The 22,889-nt window shown below is 47.9% G+C and overlaps 1 protein-coding gene across 3 annotated transcripts; it reads left to right on the top strand.

Annotated features, from left to right (window-relative positions):
* The first annotated feature begins 3,621 nt into the window (after nt 1–3,621).
* LOC120945050 lies at nt 3,622–18,955 on the top strand. 3 transcript variants are annotated; one of them, XM_040358896.1, is made up of 6 exons: nt 3,622–3,664; nt 8,377–9,315; nt 12,611–12,996; nt 14,877–15,037; nt 17,027–17,165; nt 18,317–18,955. In XM_040358896.1, exons 2-6 carry the CDS (start codon nt 9,084–9,086, stop codon nt 18,512–18,514), a joined length of 1,116 nt encoding a protein of 371 aa, XP_040214830.1. In that variant the 5' UTR covers nt 3,622–3,664; nt 8,377–9,083; the 3' UTR covers nt 18,515–18,955. The 3 variants fall into 3 exon arrangements, with proteins under 3 accessions (XP_040214830.1, XP_040214829.1, XP_040214828.1); XM_040358895.1 differs by having other exon boundaries at nt 3,643–3,763; XM_040358894.1 differs by having other exon boundaries at nt 3,643–3,916.
* The last annotated feature ends 3,934 nt before the right edge of the window (nt 18,956–22,889 follow it).

The following is a 22,889-nucleotide window of genomic DNA, read 5'->3' as shown; positions in this document are numbered from 1 at the left end:
TGTTTTACGTCGGCGTAGCGCATATGAGATGCGCTACGCCGGCCAAAAGATGTGCCGAGGTACGTGAATCTAGCCCTTTATGTTCAGGGGTCCCAAGTAATTTTCTAGCAAAAAATATGGATTTTAACCACTTGCCGACCGCCTCGTGCCTCGCAAGTGCGGCCGCGGGTCCCTGGAACTTGATGTTGCTGGGAGTCCCACGATTGCGGTCGGCAGGGGCAGAACAGGGGAATGCCTTTGTAAACAAGACATTCCCCTATTCTGCCTAGTGACAATGTCACTGATCTACTGTTCCCCATAATCAGTGACGTGTCACATGTAGCCACGCCCCCTAACCGTAAGAATCACTCCCTAGGGAACACTTAACCCCTTCAACGCCACCTAGTGGTTAACCCCTTCACTGCCAGTGTCATTTTTACAGTAATCAGTGCATTTTTATAGCACTGATCGCTGTAAAAATAACAATGTTCCCAAAATAGCGTCAAAAGTGTCCAATGTGTCCGCCATAATGTCGCAGTCGTGATATAAATCGCTGATCACCGACATTACTAGTAAAATGATTAATAAAAATGCCATAAAACAGTCCCCTATTTTGTAGACGCTATAACTTTTGCGCAAACCAATCAATAAACGCTTATTGCGATTTTTTTTTTTATGTAGAAGAATATGTATCGGCCTAAACTGTGGAAAGAAAACGTTTTTTTTAGATATTTTTTGGGGATATTTATTATAGCAAAAAGTTAAAGATATTGATATTCTTCAAATCGTGTTCATACCTGCAGAAAACAAAGCTACAAATTCTCGCCTGCTTCTGCTCTGAAAGAGTTAATCCGGCCTGTTCTCATTCAGTATACGCTCAGTTTCCATATCTGTGCTGTAAACTGATAAAACCTATAATCCTCCCGGGATCACAGACCTCATTTTCTCTTATCTCCTAATTATCAGCTCACCTCTGTCACCATAATCTACGTCATCACCCTTTTATGTCTTATTACCAGGATGCGGTTATACTATAGATCCCAGCTGGGGGCCTGACTACAAGGGCACTCTAATAGGGAGTGTGCAATTATACTGAGAATTACATCCAGCAATACAGGAAGCAGAACTCCCAACTGTCCCTGATTTGGAGCAATGTCCCTCTGTCCCTCCTCATCCCTGCATTCTTTATGTAGCCCACTCCTGAGCCCTGCATTCTTTATGTAGCACACTCCCGAGCCCTGCATTCTTTATGTAGCACACTCCTGAGCCCTGCATTCTTTATGTAGCCCACTCCTGAGCCCTGCATTCTTTATGTAGCCCACCCCTGAGCCCTGCATTCTTTATGTAGCACACTCCCGAGCCCTGCATTCTTTATGTAGCCCACCCCTGAGCCCTGCATTCTTTATGTAGCCCACCCCTGAGCCCTGCATTCTTTATGTAGCTCACTCCTGAGCCCTGCATTCTTTATGTAGCCCACCCCTGAGCCCTGCATTCTTTATGTAGCACACTCCTGAGCCCTGCATTCTTTATGTAGAACACTCCTGAGCCCTGCATTCTTTATGTAGCCCACCCCTGAGCCCTGCATTCTTTATGTAGCCCACTCCTGAGCCCTGCATTCTTTATGTAGCGCACTCCTGAGCCCTGCATTCTTTATGTAGCCAACCCCTGAGCCCTGCATTCTTTATGTAGCCAACCCCTGAGCCCTGCATTCTTTATGTAGCACACTCCTGAGCCCTGCATTCTTTATGTAGAACACTCCTGGGCCCTGCATTCTTTATGTAGCACACTCCTGAGCCCTGCATTCTTTATGTAGCACACTCCTGAGCCCTGCATTCTTTATGTAGCACACTCCTGAGCCCTGCATTCTTTATGTAGTACACTCCTGAGCCCTGCATTCTTTATGTAGCACACCCTTGAGCCCTGCATTCGTTATGTAACACACCTCTGAGCCCTGCATTTGTTATGTAGCACACTCCTGAGCCCTGCATTCTTTATGTAGCCCACCCCTGAGCCCTGCATTCGTTATGTAGCCAACCCCTGAGCCCTGCATTCGTTATGTAGCACACTCCTGAGCCCTGCATTCTTTATGTAGCCACCCCTGAGCCCTGCATTCTTTATGTAGCACACCCCTGAGCCCTGCATTCTTTATGTAGCACACTCCTGAGCCCTGCATTCTTTATGTAGCACACCCATGAGCCCTGCATTATTTATGTAGCACACTCCTGAGCCCTGCATTCTTTATGTAGTACACTCCTGAGCCCTGCATTCTTTATGTAGTACACTCCTGAGCCCTGCATTCTTTATGTAGCACACTCCTGAGCCCTGCATTCTATTTTTTATCTTTATTTATGGACGAAATGTGAGAAATAACGTTTATATCATACAATCACTCCATAAACACATACCACATATACTGCATATATCATTTGAGGAAAATATGTTTATAAAAATGGTTCACCATTTGCCAATAAAAAAATAAATAAATATATCTCCCCGGATTTTTTTTTTTTTTTTTTAATCTGGTCACCTTAGCTAAGGGGAGTATAGTTCCTCTTGACCACCTTTGGTTACATTTGCACAAGTACAGAATTTTGTAAGCGTTCTTATTAACCACTTAAGGACCGCCTCCTGCACATATACGTTGGCAGAATGGCACGGCTGGGCACAAGCACGTACCTGTACGTCCTCTTTAAGTGCCCAGCCGTGGGTCGCAGGCGTGCGCCCGCGACCCGGTCCGAAGCTCCAGAATACGCTGAAATTTACGACGGCGTAGATCCAGAGTTACGACGGTGTATCTACTGATACGCCGGCGTAACTGTCTCTGAATCTAGCCCTGTGGCCTGGATTCAAGAAGCAATTGCGCCTGTGTAACCATAGGTTACACAGCGCAATTGCTTACTTGCCCCGGCGTAACGAATGCTCCTGATTCAGGAACCTCGTTACGCCGACTGCAGCCTAAGATATGCGTGGCATAAGGCTCTTATGCCCGCATATCTTAGGCTGCATTCTTGCGGTGGTTGCTAGGTGGCGTTCCCGTTGAGCTCAGCGTATAGTATGCAAATTGCATACTAACACCGATTCACAACGTTGCGCGAGCCCTGCGTACGCAATTTATGTCGTTTCCGTACGGCGGTTTTTGCGTAAGGCTGCCCCTGCTATTAGCAGGGGCAGCCAATGTTACGTATACCCGTCGTTCCCGCGTTGCGAAATTTGAAATTTACGTAGTTTGCGTAAGTGAATCGTGAATGGCGCTGGACGCCATTCACGTTCACTTTGAAGCAAATGACGTCCTTGCGACGTCATTTGCCGCAATGCACGTCGGGAAAGTTTCCTGACGGAGCATGCACTCTACGATCGGCGCGGGAACGCGCCTAATTTAAATGATTCCCGCCCCCTTTGGGATCATTTAAATTGCGCGCGCTTACGCTCCGTGAATCGAGGGCAGCGCAAAAAAATTGCGGGGGCGCAGGGCAAAAAAGTTGCCCTGCGCCTCAGTAAAAAAAAAACGCAATTGTTACTGAATCCGGGCCAGTGTATTTTTCACAAATCCTCTCCTGCTGACACTCAGCGCACTGTTGTTCTTCTGTGGGTGTGTCAATAAAGCTGGTTGTGAGGAGGAGGGAGAGGGAAGTGAGCACTTCCTGCAGAGATCCCGGAAATGGAGGCTGCACATGTCATCTGCTGGGTGTGTGGGTGAGGGGCAGCGGGGAGGGATTGTCTGTGAAGGGATCAGGAGTCCTCCTCATTACTTGGATTGTTAACCCCTCCATTGCCACTCACATAGGTCTGTGTCTTCCCTGGAGAACATACAAGGGCCAGCGTGCCTAATGCTGTATTTATGCATTATAATATAGGCAGTAAATATGTGTCTTGGATTGTAATTTGCACATGAATGCCCTCTGAGCCCATCTCTCCGACTTGTCCCTCCGACTTCCAGGTGACGTATTTACTGCCTATCCCATGAATGCGTAGAAAACAGACGAGTGACCACAGAAAACGACTGAGTGGTCTGCTCCTATTTATTTATTGCTTGTTTTTGTTTTTGTTTTATGAACCTTTTATGTCTAAATATACATCTGTGTTTTGTCCTGAACGCCGGATACACTGGAACTACGAGTCCCAAGGATAGGGTGACCAGACATCCCCGGTGTCTGGGGACAGTCCCCAGATTGAGGACTAAGGGCCAGATTCACAAAAGAGATACGCCGTCGTATTTCTGTTTTAGGGTCTTCCTAACTATGCGACTGATTCATAGAATCAGTTACGCATAGATATCCCTAAGATCCGACAGGTGTAATTGACTTACACTGTCGGATCTTAGGATGCAATACCCCGGCCGCCGCTGGGTGGAGTTTGCGTCGTAAACCAGCGTTGGGTATGCAAATTAGTAGTTACCGCGATCCACGACGGTTTTCCGCGTTCGCTACGTCGCCGCTAGTCTAGTTTCCCGTCGCAAAGTTAGTCGTCGTTTTAGGTGCCCTAACTTTACACAGCCCACGTATGTGCTGTACAAAGTATGGCCGTCGTTCCCGCGTCGAAATTTAAAAATGTTTTTGTTCTTGCGTAAGGCCCCGTTCACACCTAGGCGTATATACGCCTGTAGTGTGAACGCCGCTGCCGCCCCGACACGCCAGAGGGATGCTTTAGCATTGCCCTCTATGGAGATGGTTCACATCTCCACGCCTGACGCCTGCCGCCTGAAAAAAGGTCCCGGACCTTTTTTTCAGGCGTCTTTCGGTGTTCGGCTAGGAGATGTGAACCATCTCCATAGAGGGGGTCACAGGCTGCATTCACAATCGCGGCGTTTTGTCGCCGCGAATCGCGGTACAAAACGCCGCTATTTGCCGCCGCAATTCGCGGGACAAAACGCCGCGATTCAGTACGCTATAGTGTGAATGCAGCCTAAGACGTCTGGGAATACGGAAGTACGCTACGCACGTCGCCGTTCGAAAAAATGACGTCACTTTGCGCAAAGCAAGGCGGGAATTTCAAAACAAGGCATGCGCAGTAGGTCCGGCGCGGGAGAGCGCGCCTAATTTAAATGGCACACGCCCCTTTGAATTACGCGGGCTTACGCCGGAGGCCGCCGGCGTAAGTTTTCATGCAAGTGCTTGGTGAATCAGGCACTTGCGATGAAAACTTGCGGCGGTGTAACGTATCTACGATACGTTACGCCGCCGCAGTTCTATGTGAATCTGGGCCTTTGTCCCTGGGCCAAGTCTGTCCCTGGTTTTGTCCCCGGATTATTTTTAAACAGGGGCCCTGCTCCGCCACTCCTTCTAGCTTGGGGGGGGGTGTATTTTTTTCATTATCCGTGCCCCCTTCTGATGATCATGTGCTGGTCGTATTTCTTCAGTTTTGGGCGCATGCCCATTTAGCTCCGCTCGCATGCTCGTATGTTCTTCTGCCTTGGCTCAAGTCCCGGCCAGCCGCCTGCCTATCTCCTTGCCTTTCCTGCGGAGTGATCTTCCTCCGCAACCCACCCAGTAGTAGCCGGGGGCCTGAAGAGTGAAACCATGTACACATGGGCCAAATTCTCGTCGGGGGAAAAAAATTGTTTTTCCTGACGAGATTCTTGGCAAGAATCTCTTGCCGCCCGAGTTCACAGACACTCCTTTCCGACTGGCAAGAACGCGGTGATGTCATCACGTACGACGAGCATGCGCTCCCCACATTCGATGCCGTCGCCGCCATCTTGCTGCACCCTACCTATGACTAGGAAGCTACCGCACATGCGTCTGAGTCATTTCGAGCATGCACGGGTTTGCATTTTTCAGACCAGTCTGTGATTGAGGGATGGGCAGTGTTGGGGTACTCAGTACCATTTAGTGAATGATGGGAAGGAAGATCGTTGGGTTACCCTCCTCTCCTGGCCCTTCTCCCCTCCTCCCCATTTTCTGGCTTTTCACCCTCGCGTATCTCTCACAGAGGATGTTGGTGGTATTGGCCTGAAACCCAGACACATTATTCAGACCAGACTATGGTTGAGGGATGGGCAGTGTTGGGGTACTCAGTACCATTTAGTGCAGGGATATGCAATTGGCGGACCTCCAGCTGTTGCAAAACTACAAGTCCCATCATGCCTCTGACTCTGGGTGTCATGCTTGTGGCTGTCAGAGTCTTGCTATGCCTAATGGGAATCGTAGTTCTGCAACAGCTGGAGGTCCGCTAATTGCATATTCCCGATTTAGTGGATTGATATGAGGAAAGACGGGATGGACAGCCGCACTCCAGAAAAACCATAAGGTTGTCTTTATTGTAAAAAAGGATAAAAATGCACTACAAAACAAGCAGAACACAGGGAAAACAGCCTACGCGTTTCACACTCCAATTAGTGCTTAGTCATGGCTGAGCACTAATTGGAGTGTGAAACACGTAGGCTGTTTTCCTGGAGTTCTGCTTGTTTTGTAGTGCATTTTTATCCTTTTTTACAATAAAGACAACCTTATGGTTTTTCTGGAGTGCGGCTGTCCATCCCATCTTTCCTCATATCAATTGCTTCGTGCATTGCCAACACCCTTGATTTCCTGAGCTGTTGCTGATCTTCTCAACACACCCACCTGGAGCGGTTACTCCCTTTCCACCATTTAGTGGATGATGGGAAGGAAGATCGTTGGGTTACCCTCCTCTCCTGGTCCCCCCACCCCCATTTTCTGGCTTTTCATCCTCACGTATCCCTGGCAGAGGATGTTGCCGGTATTGGCCTTAAAACTCAGACACATTATTCAGTCAGGACTGTGGGTGTAGCTTCAGGGGTCCTGTCCCTGTCACACATTTACTAGAACCGATTGCCTGTATTTTAATTTTGCAGCAGCTGAATGTCGGATTCTCCTCCTCTCCCTCCTGACGGCAGTAAGCTGCTGCAAAAGTAAAATGAGAAATGGGAGCACACAGGAGCCCAGGGGGAAGAAGGAAGAGGAAGCTGGACAGGAAGGGCAGTCTGCTTCTCCTCCTCTCCCTCCTGCCGGGAGTCAGCTGCTGCAAGAGTAAAATGGGAGCACACAGGAGCCCAGGGGGAAGAAGGAAGAGGAAGCTGGACAGGAAGGGCAGTCGGGTTCTCCTCCTCTCCCTCCTGCCGGGAGTCAGCTGCTGCAAGAGTAAAATGGGAGCACACAGGAGCCCAGGGGGAAGAAGAAGTAAGAGGAAGCTGGACAGGAAGGGCAGTCGGGTTCTCCTCCTATCCCTCCTGGTGGCAGTCAGCTGTTGCAGAAGTAAAATGAGAAATGGGAGCCCAGGGGGAAGAAGAAGGAAGAGGAAGCTGGACAGGAAGGGCAGTCGGCTTCTCCTCCTCTCCCTCCTGGCGGAAGTCAGCTGCTGCAGAAGTAAAATGAGAAATGGGAGCACACAGGCACCCAGGGGGAGGAAGAGGAAGCTGGACAGGAAGGGCAGTTGGCTTCTCCTCTCCCTCCTGGCAGCCGTCAGCTGCTGCAGAAGTAAAATGCGAAATGGGAGCACACAGGTGCCCAGGGGGAAGAAGGAAGAGGAAGCTGGACAGGAAGGGCAGTCGGCTTCTCCTCCTCCTCCTCCCTACTGCCGGGAGTCAGCTGCTGCAGAAGTAAAATGAGAAATGGGAGCCCAGGGGGAAGAAGGAAGAGGAAGCTGGACAGGAAGGGCAGTCAGATTCTCCTCTCCCTACTTCCGGCAGTCAGCTGCTGCAGAATAAAATGAGAAATGGGAGCACACAAGGAGCCCAGGGGGAAGAAGGTGGAAGAGGAAGCTGGACAAGAAGGGCAGTTGGCTTCTCCTCCTCTCCCTACTACCGAGAGTCAGCTGCTGCAGAAGTAAAATGAGAAATGGGATCCCAGGGGGAAGAAGGAAGAGGAAGCTGGACAAGAAGGGCAGTTGGCTTCTCCTCCTGTCCCTACTACCGGGAGTCAGCTGCTGCAGAAGTAAAATGAGAAATGGGATCCCAGGGGGAAGAAGGAAGAGGAAGCTGGACAGGAAGGGCAGGCGGCTTCTCGTCCTCTCCCTACTACCGGGAGTCAGCTGCTACAGAAGTAAAATGAGAAATGGGAGCCCAGGGGGAAGAAGAAGGAAGAGGAAGCTGGACAGGAAGGGCAGGCGGCTTCTCCTCCTCTCCCTCCTGCCGGCCTTCAGCTGCTGCAGGAGTAAAATACAGGAGATCGGTTGTAGTAAATGCAACCTCCGCTGCCCTTCCTCTCCAGCTTCCTCTTTCTTCTGCTTCCCCCGGGGGTCCTATGCGCTCCCATTTGCTGTGCGCCTCTTAAATGTTTTGGTTTGGCTTGAAGGAAAGGTAACCCTCTCTGGAAAGCAACATAAAAATAAGACATCAGCTGTGTGTGATTAATTCTATTGTCATGTACGCAAATGTCTACCATCTTGTTATTCTGACCTTAAACTGAATCCTGTTTTCCCCTCTTCTCTTTTTTTTTTCAGGTCGGGTATTAGATTTGGAAACGGCTTTAAAGTCCAACATCCAAGTGTTCAATAGAATTAAAAATTAAAACATCCCCCTTCCTTCATCCGGAGCAATTTTCAGCCACGTGTTTGTTCAAGCCAAGCTTGGAAATCGAAAAGACTCGGAGGTTTAGGAGGAAAATCACCCAGGCGGTGCTTACATTCCACTCGGCGCAGAGCAAACACCGTGTAGTCATAGCATCGGGGGCTCGCTGCCAGCTTCCAGCGGTAATGATGAACTCCATGTCAGATTAGCTTTTCAATACTGAGATTTTTTTTATTTTTTTTTGTCCAGAAGGGAATTAATACTCCCAAACCACGCGGGTTAAATCCTTGGCGTCTCCATACCCAGAAAACAAGCGTCCAAGAGCCTCTCGCGGCTTTGCGTTACAAAGTCCAGCTCAGATCCCCGAGTGACAGATAAAAGGTCGCGCACGTTTTTTATATACCTAGTGTACGTGAAAAAAAAAAAAAAAACACAGAACGCTCTTTTGGGTGTAATATTTAGAATCCTTATTTATTGGATTTTTTTTACTATTGGAAAACTTAATTATTTTTACATATTTTTTTTTTTTTAAAGAGGGAAGTAAGTGGTTACAAATATATTTTTCCTACGCAGAAATTATTCGTTTACTTGAATTAGAGAATTAATAAAAGACTTCAGAAAATTTTGGTAAGGTTCAGTCATGGATGGCGCCAACGGCTATGAGTTTAGCAATAGAGAAGAGGAAGACAAAGACGCGGGTGACCCCGTACAGCCGCTAATCCCGGCTCTTCAGCAGAAGAGGAGGAAGTTAATTCTTCATCTAGATCTGAATAACACCATCCTGGTATCTGATACCGCCACCGGGCAAGGGCTTAGGCAAGCGCTTAATTCCTACCTGAGCACTGTTGCCTGGGGGCAGATAGGCAGCACAGGTAGGTGTATTTTATTTTTATTGTGCCAACAAAGTTTGCAGTGCTTTACAGAATACATAGAACCATGTTTTACATGGTATAGTACAGCTATTCAGTCTAGTACAGCTATTCTCAACCAGGTTCTGTGGTACCCTAGGGCAAGGCTCAAAATTTCAAGTCCTGAGCTACTAGCCAGCCCTCAAGGCATACTCGCCACCAGTTGCCCCGCCCAACCCCTACCATGTCCCGCCCTCCTAATCCCACCCCTAGACACGCCCTCATAAATTATCTCATGAAATGACACTTAAATGTTTTATGCAGAATTAAGTTATAAAAATAAATATTAACAACAACTTTATCCATGCCCAAAAATGCAGCCTGCCCATGTCTACCAATGCAGCCACGTGTCCCCATTGCAGCCACGTGTCCCCATTGCAGCCACGTGTCCCCATATTGCAGCCACGTGTCCCCATTGCAGCCACGTGTCCCCATTGCAGCCACGTGTCCCCATATTGCAGCCACGTGTCCCCATATTGCAGCCACGTGTCCCCATATTGCAGCCACGTGTCCCCATATTGCAGCCACATGTCCCCATATTGCAGCCACATGTCCCCATATTGCAGCCAGCGTCCCCATATTGCAGCCAGCGTCCCCATATTGCAGCCAGCGTCCCCATATTGCAGCCACTTAAATGTTTTATGCAGAATTAAGTTATAAAAATAAATATTAACAACAACTTTATCCGTGCCCAAAAATGCAGCCTGCCCATGTCTACCAATGCAGCGTGTGTCCCCATTGCAGCCACGGTCCCCATATTGCAGCCACGGTCCCCATTGCAGCCAGCGTCCCCATATTGCAGCCAGCGTCTCCATATTGCAGTCAGCGTCTCCATATTGCAGTCAGCGTCTCCATATTGCAGTCAGCGTCTCCATATTGCAGTCAGCGTCTCCATATTGCAGTCAGCGTCTCCATATTGCAGTCAGCGTCTCCATATTGCAGCCAGCGTCTCCATATTGCAGCCAGCGTCTCCATATTGCAGCCAGCGTCTCCATATTGCAGCCAGGGTCCCCATATTGCAGCCAGCGTCCCCATATTGCAGCCAGCGTCCCCATATTGCAGCCAGCGTCTCCATATTGCAGCCACGTGTCCCCATATTGCAGCCAGCGTCCCCATATTGCAGCCACGGTCCCCATTGCAGCCTACCTGTGCTGGGTAAAGGAGTGGAGCTGGACCCGCCGTCTGGTTGTTCAAAGTGCGGGGAACATAACAGCTTTCAATTCAATAGCTGTGTTCCCCCCGCGAACCGTCATATACAGCCCCCCCCCGTCCGGGAAACTTTGATAGACAGATCACCCGTCCCAATCCGGGGATGGGTGATCTGTCTATCAAAGTGCTCGGACAAGGGGGAGGGGCTGTATATGACAGCGCGCGGCGGGGGGTAAAGCAGTCGCATGACAGATGACCAAAAAGTCAGGACTATCCCACCAAATTCGGGACAGTTGGTAAGCATGTTCTTTCTTTACAGAAGTAGTTGATCACATGAAGTGCAGTGTTCTTTTTTTTCTGAACTTTTTCCTGGCAGTGGCCTGCATGATACAAATAGCTGGCATCAGCGCCACTCTATGCACCATTATCCTGTGAATAAAGAGGCGATGCCTCTTCAGGGTACTGGCCCGCGACGCCCTAGATTTACACTAGCTCATCAGTCATACAGGTTGAATGACACTGGCAGTCACTTAGCCTGGAAGACTTGGGACCTCTTGTGGTGAAACAAAAGTACTGCAAGTGACAACTCCGGATTGCAGGTGAGCCTGAGCTGACTTTATTTTTAACACCTGCTGGGGAAGTCTTGTTTAATTCCTAAAAATTCTGCCCAGAGTTGGGCTCCAAGAATTCCCCTTTCTTCCAGCACTTGGCTTTGTCCCTTGTCAATTAATTTTAATGCCAGAACTTCAGTGGGCAAAAGAGACTCTGGCATTTGACAGCTAAACGGCAGGTGTTGAGCTGGACGTCGGAAGGGGGTGGGGCTAATTTTGACTCTAGTTCTGGTTTAAAATTGAAGAGAGACCATGTTTTTTTGTGTGGAAATCGGATATATTGATAATTAAACAGGAACTGCAGTCAGCTCACATAAATTTGTAATAAAAACATCTTTGCCATTCTGAAGCTTCCCTCCAACCCCTTTGCATATTATGTTATATATACTGTGTTTCTGTACTTGCCAAATATGCTGCAGAAATCTCCCTCCACTGAGTCTGGCTGCAGCCATTTTAACTGTGGGCAGCTGAAGCTGCTGCCTGTTAACTTCCTGGATTTACACAGACACACAGAGGCAAACCTCCAGCTCTGCAGCTCTCATTGGCCCTCTTATGACCCCCCCCCCCCTCCTGGAAAACTCTAATGCAGTGTTTCCCAACTCCAGTCCTCAAGGCACACCAACAGGTCACGTTTTCAGGATTTCCCTCAGATGAAAAGGCTGTGGTAATTACTAAGGCAGTGAAACTGATCAAATCACCTGTGCAAAATAATGGAAAGCCTGAAAACATGACCTGTTGGTGTGCCTTGAGGACTGGAGTTGGGGAAACACTGCTCTAATGAGATAGAGTGAGAGAGAGCTGTGCATGATGTTATAAGCCTAGGCTAATGACCAGACAAGAAACAGGAAGTGGGCTGTATAAGGAAACAGGAAGTGGGCTGTATAAGGAAACAGGAAGTGGGCTGTATAGGGAAACAGGAAGTGGGCTGTATAGGGAAACAGGAAGTGGGCTGTATAGGGAAACAGGAAGTGGGCTGTATAGGGAAACAGGAAGTGGGCTGTATAGGGGAACAGGAAGTGGGCTGTATAGGGGAACAGGAAGTGGGCTGTATAAGGAAACAGGAAGGGGGCTGTATAAGGAAACAGGAAGGGGGCTGTATAAGGGAAACAGGAAGTGAGCTGTATAAGGAAACAGGAAGTGGGCTGTATAAGGAAACAGGAAGTGGACTGTATAAGGAAACAGGAAGTGGGCTGTATGAGGGATTTACTTGCAGAACAAAAAATGTTTTACTATCCAAAGTTAAAACAACAACAAGGGCAGAAGATTTAATAGATGGAAAGATGAAAAAATGGCTGAAGGTCCTCTTTGAGGTCTAGTGTAGCAGATCGTCCATACATTGAAGAGTAGAAGAAAATGGTTGCGCACAGCAGCCAGTCAGATCTTATTTTTCATTTAGGTGCACCATTGTAAATTATAAATTGGGTTTATGCTTCGTTCCGGTTCATGTATGACTCCTGATTAGCGGCATTTTTTTTTTTAATAAATTGGTTTTGTTCTAGGTGAATGGGAATGGATAAGTGATCAGCCCTCCGTCAAACCTCCAACCCAAGAGGCCATCAACTATTACACTCAGTTTGGGCGTGATGGCTCCTTCAGTGACTCCAAGATGGGGCGGGGCTTTAAGGAGGTCTTCACCCGCCACATGGAGCTGTTGCGGTGGCCGGGAAAGGCAGACGAACTGTTTACACAAAGAGGAGAGGATGGAAAGTTGTACCACTGGATCCTGCCGTCCTTCTTCCACCTGCTCAGCACTCTCCATCAGCAGGGGAGGCCGTTCTCCATCATACTGAGGACATTCGGCAACGATCTTCCAAATGTGCTCCAATCTGTTCATGCCGCTTTAGCTGGAAAACACCCACAGTTCCCTCAACTGCTAGAACTGCCGGTAAGTACAAAAAGATTTGGGGGAGGACCGTTTTTTTTTTTTTTTTTTTTTTTTTTTTTTTTTTTATATACAGTACAGATCAAAAGTTTGGACACACCTTCTCATTCAAAGAGTTTTCTTTATTTTCATGACTATGAAAATTGTAGATTCACACTGAGGGCATCAAAACTATGAAGTAACACATGGGGAATTATACATAACTAGGGTTGTCCAGATACCGATACCAGTATCGGTATCGGGACCGATACCGAGTATTTGCGGGAGTACTCGTACTCGCGCAAATACCCCCGATACCTAAATAGAATACTTTCCCCCCCCCGCCGCTGCCGCCGCATCGCGCCGCCGCATCGAGGGACATGGCTAGAGGGACATTGCTGCATATGTGAGGGACATGGCTAGAGGGACATTGCTGCATATGTGAGGGACATGGCTGCATATGTGAGGGACATGGCTAGAGGGACATGGCTGCATATGTGAGGGACATGGCTAGAGGGACATTGCTGCATATGTGAGGGACATGGCTAGAGGGACATTGCTGCATATGTGAGGGACATGGCTAGAGGGACATTGCTGCATATGTGAGGGACATGGCTAGAGGGACATTGCTGCATATGTGAGGGACATGGCTAGAGGGACATTGCTGCATATGTGAGGGAGATGGCTAGAGGGACATGGCTGCATATGTGAGGGACATGGCTAGAGGGACATTGCTGCATATGTGAGGGACATGGCTAGAGGGACATTGCTGCATATGTGAGGGACATGGCTAGAGGGACATTGCTGCATATGTGAGGGACATGGCTGCATATGTGAGGGACATGGCTAGAGGGACATGGCTGCATATGTGGGGGACATGGCTGCATATGGGGGGGACATGGCTGCATTTGGGGACACATTTAAAAAAAGTATCGGTATTCGGTATCGGCGACTACTTGAAAAAAAGTATCGGTACTTGTACTCGGTCCTAAAAAAGTGGTATCGGGACAACCCTATACATAACAAAAAAGTGTGAAACAACTGAAAATATATTTCATATTCTAGGTTCTTCCACCTTTTGCAGCAGACACATCTCTAGAACTGGTAAGAGGAGACGGTGTGAATCAGGCCTTCATGGTAGAATATCTGCTAGGAAACCACTGCTAAAGAAAGGCAACAAGCAGAAGAGACTTGTTTGGATAAAGAACACAAGGGATGGACATTAGTGGAAATCTGTGCTTTGGTCTGATGAGTCCAAACTTGAGATCTTTGGTTCCAACCCCCGTGTCTTTGTGCGACGCAGAAAAGGTGAACGGATGGACTCTACATGCCTGGTTCCCACCGTGAAGCATGGAGGAGGAGGTGTAATGGTGTGGGGGTGCTTTGCTGGTGACACTGTTGGGGATTTATTCAAAATTGAAGGCATACTGAACATGGCTACCACAGCATCTTGCAGCGACATGCTATTCCATCCGGTTTGCGTTTAGTTGGACCATCATTTATTTTTCAACAGGACAATGACCCCCTACACACCTCCAGGCGGGGGAAGGGCTATTTGACCAAGAAGGAGAGTGATGGGGTGCTGCGCCAGGTGACTACCTCTTGAAGCGCATCAAGAGTGTGCCAAGCAGTAATCAAAGCAAAAGGTGGCTACTTTGAAGAACCTAGAATATGAAATATATTTTCAGTTGTTTCACACTTTTTTGTTATGTATAATTCCACATGTGTTATTCATAGTTTTGATGCCTTCAGTGTGAATCTACAATTTTCATAGTCATGGAAATAAAGAAAACTCTTTGAATGAGAAGGTGTGTCCAAACTTTTGGTCTGTACTGTGTACTATTAAGTCATTAATTTAAATCTGTTGATATCTATCACTTTTCATTGTCTGCTCCATTCCCTAGCTCACTGTGGAGCTCACGCCAGGGAAAATCCGGTGCAATAAAAGGGAGACGGTGCTGACCCGGGGGACTACTCGTGTGTCCACGAAAGGAGAAGAGAGAAATATTTATGATTACTTCAACGCTATGTCTGGAATAGGAGGGTTCCAGGACCATTTCGACTGGTAAGGAGCAGGGGGAGCCGCTATGAATGGGGTTGGGTGGGGGTTCCACCTGTGGCGGCTGGTGCTCAAAATTGTTGGGGGGGCGCAAACAAACTGGAAAAAAAAACATCAATTGCTGCCACTGTGCCCATCAATTGCTGCCACTGTGCCCATCAATTGCTGCCACTGAGCCCATCAATTGCTGCCACTGTGCCCATCAATTGCTGCCACTGTGCCCATCAATTGCTGCCACTGTGCCCATCAATTGCTGCCACTGTGCCCATCAATTGCTGCCACTGTGCCCATCAATTGCTGCCACTGTGCCCATCAATTGCTGCCACTGTGCCCATCAATTGCCGCCACTGTGCCATGAAATGTAGCCACTGTGCCCATCATCTGCCGCCACTGTGCCCATCAATTGCTGCCACTGTGCCATGAAATGTAGCCACTGTGCCCATCAAATGCTGCCAGTTTGCCCCATCAAATGCCGCCTTTTTTTACACCCCCCCTGATAGGCGTCCAATCACAGCGTCTTTCGCTTCAGCCAATCGAGTGACCGGTAACCAGACCCGGTGCACCTGATTGGCTGAGAGGCCCGTCAGTGTTAGGGAACCGATTCCCTAACACAGCACTACGTAAGCAGCGAACGCACAGCAGTGCGCCCACTCCTTGCCAATTTGGAAGCCTACGGCTCCAATCAGGCACTTCCAAAACGCACCCACCGCTGTAATTCAGATGGCCGGCGCTCGACAAGGGGCCGGACACCTGAATAGTGGGCAGCAGCGGCGACAATAGATGGATTCATGCATTGCATAAATCTATATATTGTTGATTGACAGGTGCAGGAGAGAGGGGGCGGCACTCCTGTGCCCACTATGGACGCACCGCCACTGGGTTCCACTCTTCTGGCTTATATTGGGCAAAATTTGTGATCGCATACACAAGGTTTTTTGATCTATTCGACTCCTATTCCACCGGATGAGCCTCCACTGATATTGACACTGACAGGATTGTCTATGGGCCAATGGCCAAGACTGCCATCTAATTTACAAACCAAGGCGGATCCTCCATCCGTGGTATCCATTGTTATCACAGGCCATCTTATCCTTCAAGCCAATTTGCTTCAGTTAAGCATGGTTTGAAATTGGGCGGTTCAGCAAGGGCCAGCCAACATTTGATCCATCTATGGGCAGGCTGATAGCACCACTGATCAACTTGGGTACAACCAACCTTTTGGATTTTTTTACATGCAATTACTGCTGGCCGGCTATAGCCGCCAACAGTAATCAATGTGTTCTACCAGCCAGGAAGGCTCCCAGCCCCATTGAGCCCTCTTACCCCGTCCCCCCCATGGTGGAAGGCAATAAAATTGAGTTATCTATGGGCTTCTTTAAGGCCCGTACACACGATTAGAAAGTTACATTTCGTCCGATGAACGATCTGCCGATTTTCGAAACGTTCGCATGGTGCTTTCGACTGCCGATTCCGAATTTCCATATGACAAAAACTGAATGTGCATGCTATAAAATCTTTAATCGTACGTTAACACAACGCCTGATATTTGTTTAACCGCTTGCCGACCAGCCTTCGCAGTTATACTGCGGCAGGTTGGCTCAGCTGTGCAAATGTCCGTAGCTGTACGTCTGTGTCCCTTTTCACAGCTATAGCAGGCGCGGGTGTGCGGCGCCTCTCTCCAGCCACCCCCTCTATGACCAATGGATAGATTCTTGCATTGCATGAATCTAGCCATGACCGCCGCTGCCACCCCCTGTTCAGGAACCCGACCCCTTTTTTTTTTTTTCTGAATTATTTTTTTTGTTTGCGCCCCAAAAAAAATCGAGCACTGGTCGCCACTGATGAGCATCCTTGGATTGCTCCAGGTCAGTGACTTAGAAAGCACTGAAGTCAGAGTGTAAGAACGACGGTCAGTAAACTAGCATTTTCTATGTGATCCTCTGTATATCAGGACAGGTCCTCTTTAACATACTACACTCCATCCTCTTTTAACAGGTGGAAAAGAAACGACTTTACAAATTCCGGAGGGAAGCCATTATGGATTGATCCCAATGACCGCGATAATCTGCATATCATCATAGATGACAATATCCGTCTGAGTGAAAATGAAACCGATACGATTGTGAATAGCCGGGTGAGTTTCATTGAAGTCTTTTATAGTAAATGTTACCAATGCTAACACTTTGCTAGCATTGAGAAAACAGTTTAAATATGATCTCCAGGATTAGCTTCAGTTTGAAAAAAAAAAAAAAAGAGTTTGTTGACATTTGTTAATAACTGTTTTATTACCCACTAAAAAACTTTTGAACGTTAAAAAAAAAAATGTGTTTGTTCGGGCCAAGCTGGCCTAAACAAACTATTTACCTCATTTACCATGTTTGGCTGTTGGGTGTGTTGTATTAGTTGAAGCTACATAAGTATACAGCACTGTGTTCCGGGGGCGAGAGGAGACTTTCCTGTCCCCTACATGGAGCAAAAAAGCATCGGTCTGAGCTACGCTCTGCCATTCATAGGCAGCTTTATATCCTATTAATGAACACAAAGTTTCCTTTTGATTCTGAGTTTGAGATTGTGACATCATCAGCCCACCTCTTGGACTCAGCCAATCAGAAAAAGGTTTGTGCTCATTGATAGAATACAAAGCTGCCTGCGAATGGCCGGGTGCCACTGCAACCGACTCTATTTTGTTCTGGGTGTGAGACAGGAAGGTCATTTTGGATAGAGTAAGGGAGGGTTAGAGCCCCTGTCAATTTATTTTTTACCATCCCTGTCCCATTGCAGAGATTTCCCTTCACTTCCTGCCCCATAGCCAAACAGGAAGTGAGAGGAAATCTATGCCAATTAAGGGAATCCATTGCCTCAGGCTCTCAGAACTTGGTGTCCCTGCTCGAAAATTTCAGGGTGGGGCTTAAACCGAAAGGGGTGTGGCCTTGACAGGAAGGGGTGGGTCATATTTAAATTAGGGGGTGCACAAGTTTAGTCAGGCCTAGGGCAGCACAAATCCCAAATACACTACTGGGTAAGCCTATAATAAGAATTTCTCCTAAACTGGCACCATTTAGGACAGGGATCCTCAAACTACGGCCCTTTAGCTGTTGTAGAACTACACATCCCATGAGGCATTGCAACACACTGACATTCACAGACATGACTAGGCATGATGGGAATTGTAGTTCCTGAACAACTGGAGGGCCGTAGTTTGAAGACCCATGATTTAGGAGATGGGCGGTATGGCAGCGGTTAGGCGTTTAGTTCCACTTTTTGTAACATTTCTCCGTCTCTCAGGTACTTCTAGACAGCGGTAAAGGAAAGGCGTCCAGGAATGCCCCCACGTCAGAGCTGTACGACATCTGCTTGGTGCAGACGGATCTCCTCCGAGCCATCGCCGAGAAGGACTACTTCTTAGATTGCGTCCGAGTCTGCGAGGCGAATTATGAGACTTACTTCCAGAAATCTCTGCTGCGTAGGCTGAGCTACGGCTGAGCGCTCTTCATTTCTCATTTATATGATGTACTGATCTATTATTTATTTTAGTGTTTTTTTTTTTTTGCTGTTTTGTTATTTAAAAGTTTATCCACTCTCTCTCTCAGGGAGCCATCTCCGGCTGCATTATGGGTCACGTAAAGAAAATGAGACTTGTTCTCTGACTTGATCTTAGTTGGACTTTCTGATTAGTTTGCGGAACTCTTGAGTATTTTATTTTATATACCGTATTTATTGGAGTATAACACGCACTTTTTTCCACTGAAAATAGGGGGCAAATCGCAGGTGCGTGTTATACGCCGATAGTGTACCTTGGAAGGTAAGAAGGGGGACGAACACAGCCATAATTCACGAGCCGTCATCCCCTGTTCGGCTCTCACGTCACACCCACAGTCCCGCCTCCGCCTCTGGCATTGGACCAGTGTTCTGTGTATCACAGGAGCTGGTCCAATGCCGATGGCGGAGGCGGGACTGTGTGTGTGTGACTGCCGAGTGAGAGCCGAACAGCCAGAATTCACGAGCCGTCATCTCCTGTTCGGCTCTCACGTCACACCCACAGTCCCGCCTCCGCCACTGTCATTGGACCAGTGTTCTGTCTATCATAGGAGCTGGTCCAATGCCGATGGCGGAAGGGCGGGACTGTGTGTGACTGCCGAGTGAGAGCCGAACAGCCAGAATTCATGAGCCGTCATCTCCTGTTCGGCTCCCACTCGGCTCTCACGTCACACACACAGTCCCGCGTCCGCCACTGGCATTAGGCCAGTGTTCTGTCTATCACAGGAGCTGGTCCGATGACGGAGGCGGGACTGTGTGTGTGTGACTGCCGAGTGAGAGCCGAACAGCCAGAATTCACGAGCCGTCATCTCCTGTTCGGCTCTCACGTCACACCCACAGTCCCGCGTCCGCCCACTTGCATTGGACCAGTGTTCTGTGTATCATAGGAGCTGGTCCAATGCCGATGGCGGAGGCGGGACTGTGTGAGAGCCGAACAGCCAGAATTCACGAGCCGTCATCTCCTGTTCGGCTCTCACGTCACACACACAGTCCCGCCTCCGCCTCTGGCATTGGACCAGTGTTCTGTCTATCACAGGAGCTGGTCCAATGCCGATGTTGGAGGCAGGACTGTGTGTGTGTGACTGCCAGTGCTGAGTGAGAACCGAACAGGAGATGACGGCTCTGTGATTTCATGCTCTGTCCAGGCTGCTTTGATGGCGAGGTTGCATTGAGGCTAAAAAGGGGCATGGATGAGGCTGCATGATGAGATGGGCATGGATGAGGCTGCATGATGAGATGGGCATGGATGAGGCTGCATGATGAGATGGGCATGGATGAGGCTGCATTGGTGAGATTTGCTGCAGATGGGCACTGACCCTTATTTAATTCAAAGTTGTTTAGTTAAAAAAGTTTTTTTCCTGAAACTTCCCTCTTAAAATGTAGGTGCGTGTCATACGCCGATAAATATGGTAATTCAATATAGTTCTGTATCCCTGTAAAAAAAAAAAATTTACATGATGCTAGCATAAGTACCCAAATCACTCTTGCTATTAGCTGCCTTCCATTCCTTGCACAGTAGATGGAGAGGAGCAGCACTTGGAGACAATACAGTTCTGCTATATGCAGACAGGAGAAGAGAGCAGAGTGAGCAGAACTGATGACCTATAGGCATGTCACTGTTACAAAGAAAGCTGTGTCATCCTCCTGCCTAGACTGTCTGGTAGAGGTACACGAATTACAGGGATGACTGGACAGAATTACAAATCCTTTGGCAGATCAGACGATTCACATGTGTGTTGCTGTAGCTGTAGTGTTAATGTTGGCAGCAAATTTTAATTTAGTTTTAGTCTTGGGACTAAAATGGCTTTTTAGTTTTAGTCCCATTTTAGTCTTCTGCAATTGTTTTAGTTTTACTTAGTCGACTAAATCTCAAGTGTGTGTATATATATATATTTTTAAAGGGGTACATTTTATTCATTTTTCAAGTATAACACAGGTTTACATAGGAGATTAACCCTCGGATGCCAAATCTCAAGTACATTTTAGTCGACGAAAACTAATTTTAGTCATCTAAAATCTAATGGGTGTAATTAAATAGTAATGCAATTAGTTAACATTTCTCTACAATTTCCAAACTCATTATATACGGCTGGAGTGAAAAATCTAATATGTTCTTATTTATGGTATTGAGGTGTGAACATGCACTACAGACCAATGTTCATTTTGAAGTCCAATTTCGCTTTTTAGTTTTAGGCTTTTGACTAAAATGGTATTTAAGTTTTAGGCCTCGTACACACGATAGGTTAACCAGAGGACAACATTCTGATGGACCGTTTTCATTGGTCCAAACCGATCGTGTGTGGGCCCCATAGGTTATTTAACCATTGGTTAAAAAAAAAGCCAACTTGCTTTAACCACTTCCATACCAGGTACTTACGCAGCTTCCCGCCCAAGCCAATTTTCAGCTTTCAGCACTGTCGCACTTTGAATGGCAATTGCGCGGTCATGCTACACTGTACCCAAACAAAATTGGCGTCCTTTTTTCCCCCACAAATAGAGCTTTCTTTTGGTGGTATTCGATCACCTCTGCGATTTTTTTTTTTTGCGCAACAACTAAAAAAAGGCTGAAAATTGTGAAAAAAAATTACGTTTTTATTTTTTTCTGTTAATTTTTTTGTAAATAAGTTTTCTCTTTCAATTACGGGCACTGATATGGCGGCACTAATGGGCACCGATGAGATGGCACTGATGGACATCGATGAGGTAGTACTGACGGGCACAGATGAGGTGGCACTGATTGGCGGCGCTGGTATGCGACACTGATGGGCACACATAGGCGGCACTGATGGGCACACATAGGCGGCACTGATGGGTACACATAGGCGGCACTGATGGGCACACATAGGCGGCACTGATGGGCACACATAGGCGGCACTGATGGGCACTCATGGGCGGCACTGGGCACTCATAGGCGGCACAGATGGGCACTCATGGGCGGCACTGATGGATACTTATGGGTGGCACAGATGGGCACTGATAGGTGGGCACTGGGCATGGATGGGCACTGTGGGGTGGCACTGATGGACACTGGGGTAGCGCTGATGGACACTGGGGTGGCGCTGATGGACACTGGGGTGGCAGCACTGATTTTTGCCAGGTTGCCAGTCAGTGCCCATTTGTGGGCACTGACTGGCATCTTTTTTTTTTCTTTATGTTTTTTTTTTTTTTTTTTTTCTGTCTTTTTTTTTTTTTTTTTTTTTGTCATTTTTTTTTTTTTGCCCACCCTGGTGCTCCAGGGTGGGCATCCCTGGTGGTCCAGTGTGGCGATCCGAGGGGGGGCTGCGCTGATAAACAATCAGCGCTAACCCCCCCCTGTCAGGAGAGCCGCCGATCGGCTATCCTCTCCTCGCGTCTATCAGACGCGAGTGAGGAAGAGCCATCGGCGGCTCTTCCTGTTTACATCGTGATCAGCCGTGGTTGGACACGGCTGATCACGTGGTAAAGAGTCTCCGCCGGAGGCTCTTTACCGAGATCGGAGATGCAGGGTGTCAGACTGACACCCCGCATCACCGATCGCCGCGATGCGCGCCCCCACGGGCGCGCGCGGCATGAAATCCTGCAGGACGTTCTAGAACGTCCTGTCAGGATTTCATAACCACTTCCCGGACGTAAATCGGCCATAGGCCGGGCGGGAAGTGGTTAAAATTTAACTGATGGATTCCTAACCGATAGGTCAAAACTTATCGTTAGTACGCACAACCATCGGTTAAAAATCCACGCATGCTCAGAAGCATTGAACTTCGTTTTTTCAGCACGTCGTTGTGTTTTACGTCACTGCGTTCTAACATGAATCTTTTTTTTTAACAGCTCTCCCCGTTCTTCAGCTTCGGGGACCGATCGCGGGACTCCAGCGGCGATTGGGTCCCGCAGTCATGGAGATTCGGACCGGGTCGCGGGCTCGCGACCCACGGCTGGGCACTTAAAGAGGACGTAGCTGTACGTGCTTGTGCCCAGCCGTGCCATTCTGCCGACGTATATGTGCAGGAGGCGGTCCTTAAGTGGTTAATTTACAGCAGTAATTGCAGAGAAAGGAGGTTCTACAAAGTATTGACTCCGAGGGGCGCTATACAAATTTACCCCCCCCCCCCCACACTTTTTTACATATTTATTTGTAAAAAAAATATTGAAAACCATTTATCGTTTTCCTTCCATTTCACAATTATGGGCCACTTTGTGTTGGTCTATCACATAAAATCCCAACAGAATACATTTACCTTTTTTGGGTTGTAACATGACAAAATGTGGAAAATTTCAAGGGGTATGAATACTTTTCGGAACCGAAATGTCAGGACCTGCTTGACAGAAAGTGACGTTTAAAAAA

This window comes from Rana temporaria, chromosome 7 (genome assembly GCF_905171775.1).
Source record: "Rana temporaria chromosome 7, aRanTem1.1, whole genome shotgun sequence".
In the NCBI taxonomy this organism is placed as follows: Eukaryota; Metazoa; Chordata; class Amphibia; order Anura; family Ranidae; genus Rana; species Rana temporaria.
This window is presented reverse-complemented; position numbering and strand designations above follow the sequence as displayed.